At 40.3% G+C, this 19,579-nt stretch overlaps 1 protein-coding gene across 1 annotated transcript in view; it reads right to left on the minus strand.

Annotated features, from left to right (window-relative positions):
* The window catches only part of col6a4a (collagen, type VI, alpha 4a), an 85,527-nt gene that overhangs the window by 46,252 nt on the left and 19,696 nt on the right, over positions 1 to 19,579 (minus strand). Inside the window, exons 3-6 of the mRNA XM_062422093.1 lie at positions 7,147 to 7,251; positions 5,007 to 5,615; positions 3,469 to 4,056; positions 1,219 to 1,788 (exon numbers count right to left, since the gene is read on the minus strand). Coding sequence (XP_062278077.1) covers positions 1,219 to 1,788; positions 3,469 to 4,056; positions 5,007 to 5,615; positions 7,147 to 7,222 — 1,843 coding nt within the window. The 5' untranslated portion in view covers positions 7,223 to 7,251. The remainder of the gene's footprint in view (positions 1 to 1,218; positions 1,789 to 3,468; positions 4,057 to 5,006; positions 5,616 to 7,146; positions 7,252 to 19,579) is intronic.

A 19,579-nucleotide genomic window follows, 5' to 3' on the forward strand; every position in this document is an offset into this window, starting at 1 on the left:
CATGTGTACTGGTCTTAATGTAAGAAGCCATACATTAACAACTGCAAGGCGTCCTTTCGGAACAGTATTTCAGGTATGGGGAAAATGCATTTTATTGCTTTCTCATGCCAGGATCAAACAATATGAGCTCAATAGGCATGAGGCATTGGGAGCAAAAATGAGTGTGGATGTGACAAGTGCTTGGGTTATTTGTAAGACAAGTGATGCAGCATCTAGGATGCCTGGCATCTCCTTCCTGATCTCTTATGTACCTTTGGTAAGTTGTGTTTTTTAAAAACTTATTTTAACTTATATTTTCAGGCAAAAGGAATGAGTTGACATAAAAATTTAAATAACCCCATCTTGCAGGCACGTACAATATGTGGACTGTTTCTCCAGTATTTTACATGTTTGTATTCATGTTTCTCAATGTTTGTTGCTGTTTGTACAGTGTGTGTGTGTGTGTATGTGTGTGTGTGTGTGTGTGTGTGTGTATGTATATGGTTCAATGTTTGGTGGGATTTGAAAAACGAATTTCCCTATGGGACAATAAAAGGCTCTATGTATCTATCTAATGTTTATGTTTGCCTGCTGTGATCACACGGATCGCTTTCTTGCATGCAGCCAAAATTATTTAAAAGAGGAATTCATTATTTTTATATTTAACTTTAACACACCGCCAGCAGCTTTTGTTTCTGTTGTTATGGGTTCAACAGCAGTCTGACATGTTTCTGCATTAGGTGATGGCAAGAATAATCACCTAAACTGACACAAGTACTTGAAAAGGAAAAATATTGATTATCTAATCCTGACCGTATCCTTAATCTAACTGTGGTATTTGTTGCATTCTCCCTCTGCCTCCCTGCCAATCCATGCTGTGGTTAATAAAATGGAGTCAAAGTCAATGGAGTGAACAATATACCAGCATGGAGGGATCCACCAAGTGTCCCACGCAGGAGGCATACGACTGCTTTTAACCTGCACTTGTGATACATGTGTGGAAGGTTATAGAGCTACAGCACAAGCTATTTATGCAATGAAGCTGGGCTACTCATCTGTCAGTAAGAAATAAATTGCAAAACTGAACCTCTGAGACTTTTCCAAAGGTAAAAATTGGAAAGTGGGTAAATAACTTTACACAGACTGACTGTGGATAAATGGTTGCAAAATGAAAAAAATGTTGTATTCCAGTGATTGATTTTAATAATAATGATAGTATAGTTCTTCAAATATTCTCACCTCCAGTCACATCGGTCACAATTTCCACTTTTTCGAACACAGCCTTCAAGGTAGGTACAAGGTTGGCAGAAGAATCAAATGCGTTAGCAGAACCGGCTAAGACACGCATTTGCGTCATTGATGCACCAAAGCTCAGTCCCACCACTGTAACTCCTTCTGATTTGATCTTACGTGACTGCTTATACACATCATCATCTGAGTCCTTTCCACTCATGACAACCAGGAATTGTCTGTAGCCTTGGTCTGCCCGACCCCCCTTCTCACTGGTGAAAAACTCAGTCCTGGCATACCCCAATGCATTTCCCAGGTACCGTTTCTCATTGGTTTGCAGTCTGCGCAGGCGGAAACCCCTGATAGCATTCTGGGTCTCCACTTTAGTTTGGTGGGCATTAAGAAGAAATTCAACCTTGGTATCTTGACCATACTGGGCCAAGCCAATGCGGAAAGTAGAGGCAGAGATGTTCAGTTGATTGACCAGTCGGCTGAGGGTAGTCCTGATCTGCTGGAAGTTTGCTGTAGTCATGCCACTGTCCACCAGGAAGAAAATGTCTGCAAATCTTTCAGTCAAGGCTGAAAGAAAACCAAACAAACAAAAGACAATTAGGAACAGCAATTATATAACCCATGAGTATCTCATCCTTGTCACATATTAAAACAAACCTAATGTATATTATATCTTAGAAAGTGTCTACTGTAGATAATTAAATGTCAATATGCAAAAAAGAGATAAAGTAATAAGTTTAAACAAAAAACAACTTCCCCACATCATCGACATGGTGATTGTAGCTGCATTTGACATCAGACATTTCACACTTGAAATGCATGTGTTACAGTGTCAAAATGAGGCTACAGTGAGGTCACTGCTCAGTCAAGCAGTCATCTGTGGAAAACGTGCTTTCCCACACTAAACTTGTTTGTTCCTTGTTACCCAAATAACGTCTCTTAATGCTGCATATTTTGGCTGATGCTGAATAAATGCCGGCTGACCTCAAACATTACTGGAACCAGGGCACACAGCCTGAAATTATGTGGAAAAAGATATGATATCTTTTCGAAGAATCACAGTAAAAGGTTCATTCATTTGACAGTGAGACTTGGTAATATACTCCCAAATTAACATAAAGCAAATTACTGGAACCGCTCTGCACCGCCACAAAAAAAAGTAAAGGGGCTCTCCAGCTTGTTAAAACAGCTGCACGATGTCTTCTGTGGACTACATTTATAGCAGAAAATGACATTCGTGTTTAGCAGAAAAGCTAATTCGATGCAATATGGGAAATGTAGGATCCAGTGTTTTGGACCCATACATGATACAAAAGAAGGTTATTTTGACCTTTCTTTTTATCCCTTGCAAACTCTTCAACATTATAGAAGTACAATACTATCATATCTGGATTCATTTAACCCTCCTGTTGTCCTCGAGTTAAGGAAGGATGGAAGGAAAGGAGGGAGGAAGGAAGGAAAGAGGGAAGGAAGGAAGGAAGGAAGGAAGGAGGGAAGGAAGGAAGGAAGGGAGGAAGGGAGGGAGGAAGGAATGAAGGAAGGGAGAAAGAAGGAAGGAAAGGAGGGAAGAAGGAAGGAAAGGAGGGAGGAAGGAACAAATGAGGGAAGGTCGGAACGAAGGAAGGAAAGGAGGAAGGAAGGAAGGTAAGTAGGAAGAAGGAAGGGAAGGAGGGATGAAGAAAGGAAAGGGGGGGGTGAGGAAGGACGGAAAGGAGGGAAGGAAGAAAGGAAGGGAGGAAGAAGGAAGGGAGGAAAGGAGGAAGGAGGAAGGAAGGAGGGAGGGAGGTTAGGGAGAAAGGAAAAGAAGAAGGAAGGACAGAAGGAACAGTCAAAACAGACAGGGTCAGTTTGACCCGGGAGGACAACACAAAGGTTAAGCTTTTTGTTGTAGTTTTCACTGTAAATATATTAAACCTTTTAGTTTTTGTCCGTTCAAACACATCGTGTAGCTCACTGGCACATAGCAGTCAATTGTGTGTTGAAAACAATAACACAACTAACCACTAACTATAACTAACTAAAGTTGGAATCAGAGCTTAAATAATACACTAAAAGCTTGTTATATTATCCATTGTGTCAACTGAAAAGTAACTAAATCTGTCAAATAAATGTAGTGGAGTAGAAAGTACAATATTTCCCTCTGAGATGTAGAAAGTAGCATCACATGGAAATACTACAATAAAGTAAAATCTAGTACAGTAGTTAAGTAAATCTATTATATTATTATATATCTACTTCACTGCTTACCTTGTGTCTGGCCCTCCACAGAGACACACACAGTTTGCAGCAGACCCTCCGTCAGCCTCTGGAGAGCCTGGAAGTTATTGATGCGGTACGAAAAGCGATGTGGAGGCCGGTTGGCAATAGACTCGAGCTGTTTCCGGTTTGCTTGTCCCACCCCGATGCCAAACACAATGACTCCAAGCTGCCTCAGACGCCGGGCGGGATCAACCACATCATCTGTAGAGTCTCCATCGGTGATGACGACAGCGATCTGAGGCACCCGTTGGTTGATTCGGCTGCCGGCAGCTACGGTGAAGTACTCTGTCAGTATGAAGTCGATGGCCTTGCCTGTTTCCGTGCCTCCTGTCCGGTAGGGAAAGCTGGCCACTTGATCCAGGAGGGACTTCTTGTCCATGTGTTCATTCAGCAGGAACTCCTTTTGAGGTTCATCACTGTACTGCGCCACACCAATCCGAACTTTGTCAGGGCCAATGTCGAGGCCTGAAATCACACTCCGCAGAAACTGTCGGACCTCCTGAAAGTTAGTGATGCCGATGCTGGAGGAGCCGTCGACCAGGAAGACGATGTCGGCCACCGTGGCTTTGGCACATTCTGAACAGGAGGAAGAAGACAGTCAGCATACAGAGCGAGGGTTGTGTATATGTTGTATATGTCAACATACACACAAAGAACACTGTTTGTACCCGTGAGAAGAAACAGAATCGATGTTGTTAATATTCAACATAAAACAATGAAATAGCTTTGAAATATGGTGAATGGTAACTCTCTCCACAGATAGTAAAAAATCAAAATAACAAGAACACCTGAGAATATTATACACTAATATAACATGGAAACAACATGAACTGCAGGATTTGGATTATCCACTTCAATTTTTCACATCACATCTTTTGAAAAGTAATAGATGAATTATCTTAATGATCACTATAAGCACCTCACTACCAACAAAACCTGAGCTATAAAAGCTTTAAGCATGGTATTTGTTGGAACAATAATGAAATATTAAGCTTTAACGTTTACTATTAATCTTTGAGAGATAACAATTTCAAATTAAGGTCCATACTTATGGTCGATATGATAAGATCAAAAGCTCCAGAACAGATTGTCCATTAAACAACTGTTATTGATGTTAATTCTCTTCGGTCAGATGATACCAAAAACAAAAAACAAGAGCTGAATTTAAAAAATATTTTCATAATCAGTCTGCCAGTTATTTTCTCTGACCAATCTATTCATTGTTTAGTTTCTAATCTGTCAGAAAACATTGAAAACTGGCAGTTATAATTTCTCAAGGAGACTGATGAAAATCTTTTATTTTGTCCCACAAGTAGTCCAAAACCCAAATATATTCCATTTACTTACTTCTGTCTGTCTAGTACATTTTTGCCATTTTTTGCTTGAAAACTAGTTACTCGGTATACAAAATAGTTGCCAATTCATTTTCAACTAATCGACTAAACGCTCCAGTATTCCTCGGATGTGAGTACTACTGAAGTCAGATCACTGAATCACCACAATCTGTGTGGAATGACACATATTACCTGCAGACAACTGCATGAGTTGTCGTTTGGCTTCGTCTACAGTTGTGCACAACGTCTGGACGATGTTCTGAGAGATTTCATGCAGCGCTGTAAAATCTGACACACTGTAGACATGCTGACTGTGCGGCTCATTCGCTATCTCCTTCAGCTGGTCTTCATCCGCTTCTTTAATGCCAATTGCATACAAAACAATCCCCTTTCTCTTCAGATCCTGGGCGTGGGACTCCACGTCGTCTTGCGATCTGCCATCTGTGATCACCACAGCGATCTGTGGCACATTCTGGGCTGCCCGGCTTCCAGCGGCCTCCACAAAGTGATTTTTCAGCATGAAGTCCAAGCCTTTCCCCGTCTGAGTGCCGCCCCCCATGTAAGGTAATGTCTCGATGTATTTCAGGATGTCATCCTTAATGGCGTAGGTTTTGAGCAGGAACTCGGTGCGTACTTTGTCGCTGTATTGGACCAGCCCGATGCGAACACGATCAGGCCCGACGTCAAAGCTGCTAACCAACGTTTGCAAAAACTGACGGATCTGGTTGAAGTTCTGGTTGCCGATGCTCCACGACCCGTCCACCAAGAAGACGATGTCAGCTACTGCCTCTTGAGTGCAGACTGAAAGGGAAGGTTGTCAAGTCACACAGACGTCCTGCTGATAAGAAGCTGCAGGGTGCTAACGTGAAAAGCTCTTACCGCCCGAGTAGTTCTCGGTTCTTAGAAAGTGTGCCAGCCAGAAGTGAAGAAGGGTGATTTACAGACAGAGGTGGTGGGTTGCAGGTGGTGCCAGCAGATAGAAATGAGCAGCTTGCTCTTGTGGATAGTTGGTGGACAGGAGGAGGTATCTACTCTGAAAACTCTTACCTTCAGTAGAGCTGAAGGTAAGCTGAATTTAAAGCGTGAAGAAAATGAAAAAAGAAAATTGTGTGGCTCACAGCTGGTGTTCATCTCCTTCAGAAAGTGTTCATAGTGCAAACAGAAGGTTGACAAAGCTGATCAAATCGTACCTTTTCTTTAACTTCTGCTTCTCAAAACAAAATCGTCAGTTCATCACCTCAACTCTAAACTCTTTGAGTTGAGCCTTGATGCACAAAACTCTCCTTAATAGTTCTCTTGAGATGTTTCACCTTAAATACTTTTACCTACAAACACCAAATATAGGTGTCATTACTGGTCAGTGTCTTTAAAGCAGCAGTCAGGTGTCCATATGATCAGTAAAGAGGTTTTCCTCTCTGTAATCATTCCTCCTGTTCATACTGACTATTAAAAGAACTCCTTCAAATGTGCTTTCAATGTAAAGTGATGGAGGACTAAATCCACAGTGTTTCCACACAGTCATTTAAAAGTAGATGATCAGCTTCTATTGAGCTTCATCAGTCTGAGTTATTATATCAAATGATATCTGACACATTTACAGTGTTGTTAGCATCAGATTCCCTCTTAGTGTTTCCCTGTTGAGCTGTGGTGTAACCATAGTAACAAAAAGACTTTGCTACTAAAAACACTGTAACGTTGAAACATAGAAGATGAAGATTTGACTCATTCAGACGACTGAAGCTTCATATTAGCTTCAAATCAACTTTTAAATCCATGTTTCCACAGAAGGAGGACTGTGGATTAAGCCCTCCATCACTTCCATTGTAAACATTATGAAGAGATCTAATTAGGTTTGAGAAACTTCTTTGAGTAAGGAAATCATATGAGAACTATTAAGGAAAATATGTTTTTATGCAAGCAAACAAAAAGTAATTTAGCCCAAAGTGTTGTGAACCAATTAATGATTGGTATCCATGTGCTCAGCAGCAAACACATTCCTGTGCAGGGTTAGTACGGATGCGCCAACAATGTTTATAATTAACATGAGTTTCAAAATATACCACACACATCTGCTATACAAGGTCCTCTGTGTGTGTGAGTGTGTGTGTGTGTGTGTGTGTGTGTGTGTGTGTGTGTGTGTGTGTGTGTGTGTGTGTGTGTGTGTGTGTGTGTGCGTGTGTGTGTGTGTGCCTCAGATGTATACACAGATTGTATAAACTGGTTATACAGATGGCATGGGTTGATGTAATGTTGAGGCAGGAGCACGTTTACCATAATCCTTATATGTGCTGGTATGCAGGAAGTTAAGTCATAGCTGTTTAATTATACCCACCTGTGCTCTGAGCAGCGTTGCCGTAGAAACACGCTGCTATGATGAGGCTAAGGAGAAGACCCTGCCTGCCCTCCATGCTGGAACGGCTCTCAGGTTTCTCTCTTCCTACAACACAAAGACAAAGACGACCGTAAAGAGAGAGAACAAATCTGTTTCCCATCTGGAAGGAACACAGTCACAGCGGGGGGGGGGGGGGGGGGGGGGGGGGGTTCCTGAAGGTCATGTTATGTTGACACACATTTAAACCTTTCAAGTTTGCACAAGTAGTAGGCAAAACATCACAACATTTTATGGTGATAGAATAATATTTTGTCGCTAACTGGGAGCTGGAGAAGCTGCTGCACTGCTCACTTTATCGCTTTATCTTTATTTACTTATTTATTTATTAATTGACTCGTTATTAGGGCTGGGCAACATATCGATATTACAGCAATATCGTGATATGAGAGTGGATATCGCAATATCATGATAAAGCATAAATGTTTCTTTTCCTGGTTTTAAAGGCGGCGTTACAGTAAAATGATGTAATTTTCTGAACTTACTAAACTGTTCTAGCTGTTCTGTTATTTGCCTTTTACCCACTTTGTCATTATATCCACATTACTGATGATTATTTATCAAAAATGTCATTGTGTAAAATATTCTGTGACAGCACCGTTATTCATCCCTACAATATTTAGTTTCTATGTTTACAATTAAAACTTTTCCACTCTCATATCTCAGATGTGATTCAGCTCCAACATTTGAGAAGTTGAACATTTGGAGTAAAGAAGGAGAAAAAGAAGTGAAATCCTGCTCCGGGTTTAAAATATAACAGATCAACCTGGTTCTGAACTTTCTGGTTTTCATGGTTATTTAAGGTGATTTTATGGTTTGAATTTAGGGAAAACCTTCGTGTTATTTGATACATTTCTAAACAAACTCTAAAGCAGGGATGTCAAACATGAGGCCCGCACTGTCCTTCCTTCCTTCTTTTCCTTCCTTCTTTCCTTCCTCCCTTCCTTCTTTTCCTTTCTTCCTTCCTTCCTTCCATCTTTCCTTCCTTTCTTCCTTCCTTCCTTCCTTTCTTTCTTCCTTCCTTCCTTCCATCTTTCCTTTCTTCTTTCCATATTTCCTTCCTGTCTTCTTTTCCTTCCTTCCTTCCATCCTTCCTTCTTCCCTTTCTTTCTTCCTTTCTTCCTTCCTTTCTTCCCTCTTTCATTCCATCCATCCATCCATCTTTCCTTCCTTCCTTCCTTCCTTCCTTCCTTCCTTCCTTCCTTCCTTCCTTCCTTCCTTCCTTCCTTCCTTCCATCTTTCCTTTCTTCCTTCCTTCCTTGTTTTCCTTCCTTCTTTCCTTCCTCCCTTCCTTCTTTCCCTTTCTTTCTTCCTTCCTTCCTTCCTTCCATCTTTCCTTCCTTTCTTCCTTCCTTCCTTCCTTTCTTTCTTCCTTCCTTCCTTCCATCTTTCCTTTCTTCTTTCCATATTTCCTTCCTGTGTTCTTTTCCTTCCTTCCTTCCTTCCATCCTTCCTTCTTTCCTTTCTTTCTTCCTTTCTTCCTTCCTTTCTTCCCTCTTTCATTCCATCCATCCATCCATCTTTATTTCCTTCCTTCCTTCCTTCCTTCCTTCCTTCCTTCCTTCCTTCCTTCCTTCCTTCCATCTTTCCTTTCTTCCTTCCTTCCTTCCTTCCTTCCTTCCTTCCTTCCTTCCTTCCTTCCTTCCATCTTTTTAATGATCCGGCCCACATGAGATCAAACTGGACTGTATGTGGCCTTTGAATGAAAATGAGTTTGAGCATGAGTTGAGCATTCTCTAATGGTTGGTTCATTTGCTGTGTCAGATTCTAAAGGGTCCACCACTGAGGAAATGACCCAAAAAGTGAGTCGATATGTAGCTGTGGATGACAACACAGATTTATACTTTCCTCCCAACTGCTATCAAACCCTCCCAGTGATTTCAAAATGCTGACAGTCAGAATCTGGCAGCGTCATTGCATTTGAGGGGTGAGGAGTGTATAACGTGGGCGTCTTCGGCAGTATCGGTGTAATTATTCATGAGCTCATCTCCTCTGAGTGACATGAGACCACAACTGCAGCTCTGGGATTGTAAAGCAATAATAATAAATAAACTAGAAAATTCCAGGGAAATTTTGAGTGCCACGGGGCTGCTGCCGGAACGAGTACACGATTTATTTCCAGAGTTCAAAAGTCACCCTGATCAAAACAAATAACAAACTGTCATGAAATTATAAAGTAAATCTTATCATTAAGAGAGTAGATTTTATTATACTTTTTTATGACTGGAAATTGACTGAAAATATTCCAGTAATTCAATTCCAATATTCCAGTTAATCATATTGAAGCATAAATAATATTTATTTAAACTAATTAAAGTCTCTGTAAAGTAAGAATAAATATGTGTTCTGAGTTTGACATACCACAGAAAAGTGTGTTGTTAACCACCCTGCCAAATGTGAATGATTAAAAAAAATCGCTAAATATATGAAATTAGGCTTCAAAGTTGTGTAAAAACCAGCTTCTGATCTCTGCTCCTAAATGCTGTGGGCGTTGCCGCCAAGTTCGCTGAAGCCCCGCCCCCTACCGAGTGTCACCTGTCAACCAAAGTCACTAACTCTGTGGGCGTTCCCGCCGAGTTCACTGAAGCCCCGCCCCCTACAGAGTGTCACCTGTCAATCAAAATCACCACCTCTACCCTAAACATGGATGCTATTGCTGAGAGCTAGCTCGGTTAACTGACAAAATAGACAGACAGGCCAATATTGATAGCCAATCACAAAAAAGTAGGTCAGTTTCCGCCCAGCAACAGTCTGTCAAGGACAGCAGAGGTTCTACGGTTGCTACGGCGATTTGAGAATCTGCTTGGAAAAAATTCTCAAAATGCCCCAGAATTTGGCTTCTGACAAGATCCCGAACAATTGCAAACTGTGAGAAAACCGTAACTCCTGTCCAAAAACCGAAAACACCGTGAGAGACACAGAAGCCGGCAGATTCTGACAGTGTTTATTTTATTCAGATATTCCTTAAAATGAGCGAGTAAGCTCAGTGCGAAGACAGAGTGAGATTCAGGTATTGCCGCCGGTCTCGCCCCCCCTGTTTAAATTTTGTGTACAAAAAATTATTTGTCTCCTTTTCACGGTTTGGCCGTGAGCTCGAGTTAAAAATAAAAATTAAGTTAATTTTTTATTGCTTCTGGCACTCAAGCTAACTGACGCTTCCACTCTAACTTTGAAGAAAAAGTGATTTCCACTCCTCGTTTGACTGCTCAAAGTTTGAAAAGTTTACATGTTATGTAAAAATAGTTTGGTGTTTTGGAGAGAGCACACATTTTCCTCCGTTTTAAAGTTTAAATCACATTTCTACGTGCATGTATGAGAGAGCTAGGTGACTCTGAAAAAAGGTGAAATTTTGTGGTTTAAAAAAAAAAATTCCCATTCATTTTCAATGGAAAATTTTCCCGGTATTTTGGGATTAACTTTGGGAAAAATTGGAATTTGAACAATCCAAATAATAGCACCGATCGAGACGCACGTTTTGATGTATATATTGTCAGGGTTTTCTATGGCGGAAGAATAAGAATAAGTATGAGGAAGATTAATCTCTCTGCAGTATTACTGCTGAGAGAGTGCCTCGGAGCTTAGCACCCATGGCATTAATAAATAAATAAAATGTAAAAATCACTGCAGAGCGATAAAACGATAAACGTCACCATGTGCACAGTTGTTTATATTATTATTACAATTTAGAGCCTGCCTTCCTTCCTTCCTTCCTTCCTTCCTTCCTTCCTTCCTTCCTTCTTTTCTTTCCTTCCTTCCTTCCTTCCTTCCTTCCTTCCTTCCTTCCTTCCTTCCTTCCTTCCTTCCTCCTTTTCCTCCCTTCCTTCCTCCCTTCCTTCCTTCCTCGTTTTCCTTCCTTCCTTCCTTCCCAGTGATGCTGGTAATAAGTAACGCCTTACTTAATATTTCCAAACCAGTAATCAGATTAAAGTTACTTATCCAAGTCACTGTGCGTTACTATTATTTTTGTCATTTTCCTTAGTAAAAATATATATATTGCTTTTTGTATTGTTTTCTATTTTATGTGTTACAACTGAACAACGTTGAGAGTTATTTTGAATGAGTTGAATAAAGTTCGACTTATCTGAGACATGTTATGTTTCGCTTAATGGCCTTATAATCCGGTGTGCCTTATGTATGAAAATAGACACATTCATTTATATTGCGCCTTATAATCCGGTGCGCTTTATAGCCCAAAAAATACAGTACGTATCAGCTAAAGATGACAATATTAAGATTCGTTGTGCACTCGACAAAGTACTATCTAGCTTCAAAAACACTACGTCAATTTTGAAGAAACATTTGGAGTCGCAGCACAGTCAAGCTTACAGAGCAAGTTAAGCAGAGAGCTGCGAGCAAAGCCACGGCCTCGACTTCTGCAGGAAGTCCTCCACCACCCAAACAACTAAAGCTGGACTTCGGTGCAAAACCAGTAAGTGGGGGAGAGTTGAAGAAGTTGGTCGGTTGTCATTTTTATGTTGAGGCGGCTGAATGTAACTAAAAAAGTAACTTGTAATCAATTCAGGTAATTCCTTCCAGAGCTACTTAAAAGTGAAAAATAATGTTCATAAAGTTCAGAGATTATAGAGTAATTAAGTTGTAGCAATGGATGAAAATGAAGCCTTGCATGTTGACACTCTGGACTCCTGATCAGCTGAGTCCTTAATCAAGTCTGACTCAACCTGAAACATTTTCCTACCGATGTCCAAACTCTGTGTCTGTTTAACATCAGGGAGGAGGACGCGTGATGGTCTGGAGCTGGTTTCACTGGTTCCAGAGTCGGTGAGTAAAGATTTATTATTAAAGCGTTTTTTTATTTTTATAAACACACATGAAAATATAAACAACTAAATAAATAAATAGAATATAAGACAGCACAATGAGTAACAGACCAAATTATAATTGGGGGGGATAAAACACAACATGGCTCAATGAGAAACAGACTGAACTGAAGCCAACCAAAAACATATGAGGGGGGATGGAGATCTATGAAAAGGCTTACATTTGAAGACGCTTTTAGAAGCCAATTGAAAACAGTCCAAAGATGATACCAGAGAGGGTTAGGGGCTAAAACGACAGAGACGCGGTCACCTTTTGGATGAATGGATGGATGGATGAAAGGCCGAGACTTGAGGAAGGAAGGGATCAAAAAAAGAAGAGGAATGAGGAACGAGGAGATCGGAAATGTAACTGGAGGCAAAGTCACGCAGGGCTTCATATGTTATCAACCGGATCTTGCGGTTTATTTGGTATTTTGCATAAGAGACCTACGACTACTCCTAGTTAAAAAAGGCTTGCAGCTGCATTTGAACCAACTTTAGTGTCTCTGATTTTTGCGATATTTATTAGCTGAATAAAACAGGAGTGGATGAGCTTCGTAACGCGATACTGAGATTCTTAGCGGTAGTATCGATATTTGAATGAAATGGACCAATAAACGGATCAACTGCAGTGGTAAAAATGAACAGGTACAATTAAAATAACTTATATTCTGTCAGGGTATATTGGAGGAAATTAAGAGACAACTATTCTGTGGTGGCAGTGACTCTGTGTTTTAGTGAGTTTAACAAGTGATGAAGTAGTTTTAGTTGAGTTTTTATGTAGTTGTAGTCTTAGTTTGAGTGTTTCAGGTATTAGGAGGAAAGCCTTGATTAGTAGAAGCTGTAAAGGATGAAATAATGCTGACACTGTGTTTGTGTTCTCTCTACTGGTACTAGCCATAGACTGTATATAAGAAATGGACGTCCAACATCCGTGACGTCACCCATTGGTTTGTGGACTGCTGCTCGGAAGCCAATAGTATCGGATCTGGGCAATTTGAAAATTTCCAGTGCATGCTGGGAAAAATAAAAACACGGATTCTACTTATATGGGCATCAGGAGGAGCATGAGGTGCACTCCTGAACCTGTGAACCAATCAACCTGTCAATCACGACGTAGCCACACCTTAATGCATACCCTGCTTTATCGTCACATATAAAATCAGGGAGGCCAAAATGTCCCAAATGAACATCATACTGCATTGAAGAAGGCTTTAAACTAGCGATTGAGACCATAAACACATTTTGAAAACGTTTACTGAGGTTAGAAATCAAGTGAGAAGTTGGTGAATTCTCCATTGACTTGTATAGAGACGGAAGTCCTTTTGACACCAAAACGGTCGCCCCCTGGTGGCCTTTTGATAGAATGCAGTTTTAAGTTACTTCCGCGTTGGCATCATTTCAGAGGACCGAAACTCCCTGCCTGGTACTAGCCCTACTGGTACTAGCCCGTTATCTCAACAAGTCACACTGATACAATACAGTCACCATGGAGACAATGAAAAAAAAACTACAACTAAGATCATTTTATCTGCTGTTCACTTTAGTTTTAGTTAGTTTTGCTTTGTTCATTGTAGTTTTTATTTAGTTTTAGTGAACTATAATAACTCTGCATGGTTCCTACAGCAAGTTGATGATCTCAAACCAAACCTCCAGACAGTCAGAACTACCTCAGAAGAAAAATACAAGCTTCAGATCGTGGAAGCAGCAGAGTCATCGAGCTGGTTTGGGATGAACTGGACAGAAGGGTGAAAGCAAAGCAAAGCACACTGAAGCATTTGATTTCCATTGTGGAGAGAATGTGTGTTCAGCTGTTATATGTGTGAGAAGTCTCTTCTTTAATGAGTTAAAAACTTTGATTCAATTTTGTTAAACTAAAAGATTCCATGATTTCTCCGATTGTTTATCATTTCTTTGCTTTTATTTCAGAGTACACTGAGACATTTAACTGTGCACATTTCAATATAAACTGGAAACATTGAGTTGTATATATATAATCTATAGCCACAGATGTTTTTCTGTTCACTTCAGTACAGCCAGAGTCATTATCTAGTGGTCATTATAGGCGTTATAGTGTCAAACATTCAGCTTTACGGGACACTTTCTGCATGTTTGTTTCATTCTCGTGTGCAAAACAAATGAAGAAAGGCAGATGGTCAAATACAAAGGAAAGAATCCTCCCGCACACTCAGTCATCTGCCTCCTTCCTCATGTTGCATGCTGGTCTGGTCTGTGCACAGTCACATTTTTTGCAGCTGACAGAAACCTTGTGCCAAAACTTCATAACTCTCTCAATGTGCTGATGTCTCCTCTCAGCTTCATCTGGAGTTTGGGAAAACCCTGCGGCTCCGGCAGCCAAATAAATTTAAACCATTTCTGCCTCACAAGTTTCAGAGAAGTGAAGGCTGTCCTATCTGCACCAGCTGGCTGCGCTTACTGTCTGATGGTTTCCTTTCCTTCCATTTCCTGCGATCTGTGGCAGCGGACACTGTCTGGCCACATCACAGGTCAGATGAACGCAAAAGTATTTTAAATGTCATGTAAATTTGCTCGATGATGCCGCTCACTGTGCCACCTCTCTGAAGTAAAGACCAGAGCCAATTCCTGCTGTTTTTAACCACATCACCACCATTAAGTCTCTGCTTTTTGCTTACTTCCTTTCTTCTTCTTCATCCTTCCTGAACTCCTGCTTGGTCCGTCATTTAAAGACCAAAAAGAGCCAGATAGCAGAAGGGAAATAATACCATTTAAAAATTCCTTGATAACCTTGTGTGAAACACCAATGTGTCTTCAATTAGAGACAGAGACAGTGAACCATCACGAACAGACAAATGTCCCAGAAAAACAAAAAAAGTTGCAAGTCTGCAGTCATGCAACCAAACTTGTGGCTTAAACCACAATTTTTACTAAATGTAATGCAAAGACAGCTTTGACAGACAAACCACAAACACACATTTTTGAGGTAGTGTTGATTGTTTTTAATTGTCTTATATGTTCTTATGGCTCAGGGAGTGCTGTCCAAATTGTGTTATATTGTTGTCTGACCCTCAATATAATGACTATAAAGCTACTAATACTACTTATAGACACATTTACCAGGAGCAGCACAGTTTGACACAATCACACCTCAATGTAAACTCAAAGTGTTCCAACCTGAGCAAAACCGATTTTTCTTAAGATGAAATGTCAAAATGTTCTGGTTGCAGCTTCTCAGATGTGAGGATTTTATGGTTTCTTTGGTCTTATACAAAAAAAAAAAAACTTTGTATAAGAACATGGACAGAGTCTGAAAGATGACCCACTATTCTTTTTATTTATACTCATGTCTGTGTGATAGTAAACTGAATATTTTGATGTTATGGACATTAGAATACGTCGACTTGGGATGTGGGAAATGATAACTACTATTTTTCAATATTTACGTCTATTTTATAAACAAAATGATGATGTAATCATCAGATTATTGATAATGAAAATAATGTTTGGTTGCAGCTCTGAAGGAATGCAGCAAACACAGTGTTATAAAAATTAGGGTTATGATGTAATTCTGATGTTTTGAAACATGCAGTGTGTGTTCCTATTTCTATATGACTGGTCTTGACATTTGATACTTCTTGTTTTACCTAAAAACTGAAATTACTGTAGCAAAAAGGAGAAGGTACGAACAGGTCAGGAGGCAGGGGGATTTTTGCCTGTCTACTGATTGCAGGAACTGAGAAACTGTTACGTGATATCTGTGTCTGCCAGTTGTGAGAGGGGGCTGGGATCATGCAGCATAAAACCTCTCTGATCACGCTCCACGAGGAGCCTTTTCTCCTGTAACTCTTGTTGTTGCATTTGTGAAACGCTCCGCTTGTACAAGCTAAATAAATTCAACCTAAATCCTGTTATTTCGAATCCAGTCTCCTTTATTAAGGGTAATCCAATTAATTCTCATGACACACAGGGTCATTATTTGCATGCTAGGGATGGAAATCACAAGATTCTTCATGATACGAAAATATATCGATTCAACGGACAACAAGTCGATGTTTACTGATATCACAGTCTTTTACGATATGATTTTGATTGTATTGTATTGAGGAGACGATCGATATGAGAAGATCACTTCCATTCAAATCAAATCACTAAAAGTTTTTAATAAAAATAGAGTCCCTTTTCACTATAAAGTGCCACATTTTGATATATTGAGCTTTAAAATGGTCACATCCTATGAAAAAAAAGCTTAAATCTGTATTTTTATACATTGAAGCAGGATTTTTGCTTCTCTTTCAAAACTGTGGAGGAAAAAACGAGACGAGCTGCCTCACTTTGTCCAAAAGTCTAGCAGCAGCAGCACATTTCAGTTGTTTCTGTGTGTCTGACTTTACAGTAACGTGATGTCCAGAAGCATCTAATGATAGACCCGGGAAATAATAAGTAATCAGCCTGTTCCTGCACTACGACACATAATTCATCATCATATTACTGAAGTGAAATATGATCCTCCAGCCTGCTGCAAGGACATGAAAAGAGAGAGTTGGAAGCAAATGTTTCGAGTTTCTGACTTTTCAGCAAGTAATGACAAAAGAATTCAAAGGAAACTCTGCTGTGATTCTTCTCCAAGGTGGCCGGGATTAAAGTCTAAGGGTGGTTGAACTGAAATGAATCTGCTCCTTCTCCTCAAGGCCTCAGAGTGTGAAAGCAAGGCATTAAAAGTGACAATAACCAGCACTATATATATGTATACTGTATGTGAGGGGAATGTGTATGTGTAACATGTGTAACGTGTCTGCATGTGTGCACGGCTGCCCTGCTCACACAAACATGTTTAAAGCCGGCGTTTAATCACTTGCCAAAATGTTGAGGCCTCAAAAGTGGAGGAAATGGGGCTCAGTCTAATGTGAAGCATGTGAAGGAAATCACAGCAGAGTGCTCCAGTGTCATGTTGATTGAGAGGAAGGTTTCTGCATTGTTTACCCATCCGAATGTATTTACATGGATCTGCACGTATTTACATAGTCAGAGTTGGAGTGGCTCTCTAGATGGAAGGGTCGATGATAAAGAATGAGGGGCCTCTTTGTTAAGAATGTCCCTCCAAAGTGAAGTTTGGATTACAGGAATGACCACAGAGTGTTGGGGAATTTTAAGGATTTCCTCTCACTGATACACTGATGATATTAAAGTCCAGATGATTGGCTGAAGACCAGAATCTGTCCTCTAAGGAGGATGATTCACACTTACGTCTCCTTTAAGAAGCTTAGACAGGAACGTTTGCATTGTAGAGGCAGATATGTGTGCATCATGTTAAAATGTGAGAACAACAAGAGAGACGAAAGGTCAACAGTTTTACCAGTTGGGGATGTCGGAACAAGCCCTTTTAAGGAGTTGTTTTAACATATTTATCATATCGATATCCCAAAAGGAGATCAGACAAAACACAAAGGCTGCAGCTTTTTCCCCAACCAATGAGGATCAACATGCAATTAGTTGAATTATTAATTCTGACACAACTCATGTAGCTTCATCCTGAGCTGCACTGCAGAGCTGACGTGGTCCCGATCATCTGCATCTGTTCAGCACGGCTTGCCAGGTTTCTCTATTTGGAGAGGACAGTCTGGGCTCTGAGAAACTGAACTGAATTTTAAATTTGTTGAGAAAATTGTGAAGAAGCAGCTGCTAAACCAGCACAGAATGAACTCTTATATTTAATGTCTGAGCAAAACCGGTTTAAAATCTGCTATTCTGTTTAATCACAGAGAGAGAGAGAGATTATACTGATAAATACAACTAAACATGAATGAAACAAGTTATTTCCTCATGACTTTACCTTTCTGTTTCCCACAGCTGCCTCTTATAAAGGATGCTGTTACATTATTTTATCATTTATAGATATGATCTTGCCAAAAGAGTTTTAAAAGTTTTATAATCACTGATCTTCTCACTGAGCTGACATCTGGCTCTTTTATAAATCTCATTGTTGCAGGATGAACGCACTGTTTCACATCCAAAAGTGTTTAACCAATCGTCACTTCAGCACGCGTCCAAGTAACTCCACATCAGGTCCTATTTTGCTGCAACTCATGTAAATCCGATGAACTGCAGCTCATTTGCATTTGTAGTTTTTAATAAATACCTGCCTAATTGTAAAATTGCGGTGATGCTAGATTTTGCACTCCTGATGATAATTTGCGACAGGCTTATAAAAATCCCCCACAGTGTCTCCAACAATGTGGAATAAAAGCTGCTCCTGTTTTTCATTAGCCTCTTTTGTTCTAATATTTTTCATTCTTCAAGTATTGTCATGCGTGTAAGTGAGCAGAGCTTCGTAGGTTCACTCAAGGCCTCTCTGCCACAGCTCTGCATGTGTGGAAAGATTTGAAGAAGAGTTGATTTTGAAGTGTGAAAGTAAGCAAAGAAAGCAAAAAGAGGTCGAAGCTCGTTGGTTGTGGGTCCAAGTTTGTCATGCATGAGGTCTGAAGATGGGCTGAACTCTGCTCCGTGGAGACTTTTTGCTTTCTTTCTTTCTCTCTTTCTTTGTCCTCAGTGCTGGAATGTCTGTGACGGGTGAAACCAAGACGAACCAGCTGACTGACAGAGCTGCATTGGGACGAGACCTCGCCACTCAATCCTTTAAAGGGGCAGTAAATCAAGGTTTTACTCCCCCGTGAACACAACGTCACATGTTCGGATGTTTTTTTGTGTTGATGCTAATCTCAAACATTCCCACTGAGACACCACAAGACACAACACATCATTAACACTGAAAAATATTTATCCTCTTCAGGGGATGTTTATCTTCAATGGCTTCTACCGGGTTTGTTAAAAGTCTCCTGATGTACTTCTTGATTTCTAAGAGGGAAGTTGGAACATACAGCACAAGTCAAAAGTTTGGAAGGTGTGTCCAAAGTTTAGACTGGTGTTGTCCCTGCAGGTCAAAGGTCAGGACTTTAACCTGCTCCGAACGCTTCGGCTTGTCACGCATGCCCATACATGGCTGTTGGTTCTGTAGCCTCTGTTGCTAAGGTGGTTGCTAAGGTGTCTCCACTCTCATATCTCAGATTTGATTCAGCTGTTCAGTGTTTTTTTGGCTCAAGTACTTTTACATTACAAACTTTTGATAATACTTTTATTCTTTTACTTACGTGGGGTTTTGGATGAAGGGCTTTTACTTCGGTCGGAGTATTTTTATATTGTTGCATTGGTGCTTTTACTAAACTAAAGGATGTGAGAACTTCTTCCAACACTCTTAGTTTTAATCAACAAAAACAGTCACACAAAAATACTACAATTGTCAAATGCAATTTTAACTGGCACTTATCTTCTAAAAGCTGAGTACATTTAGAGGTTTCAGGGTTGTATTAAAACTAAACTGGACAGAAATCAGCACTCACAGGGAGGGAGAGAGAGAGAGAGAGAGAGAGAGAGAGAGAGAGAGAGAGAGAGAGAGAGAGAGAGAGAGAGAGAGAGAGAGAGAGAGAGAGAGAGCTCAGCTCTCAGCTCAGGGTTTCAGACTGTTGCTTTACAGGGATTACCTGTACTGCTTGAACCTGTTTTACTCATCTTTACACTTGGCTGAA

Source organism: Scomber scombrus, chromosome 7, assembly GCF_963691925.1.
Source record: "Scomber scombrus chromosome 7, fScoSco1.1, whole genome shotgun sequence".
Lineage (NCBI taxonomy): Eukaryota > Metazoa > Chordata > Actinopteri > Scombriformes > Scombridae > Scomber > Scomber scombrus.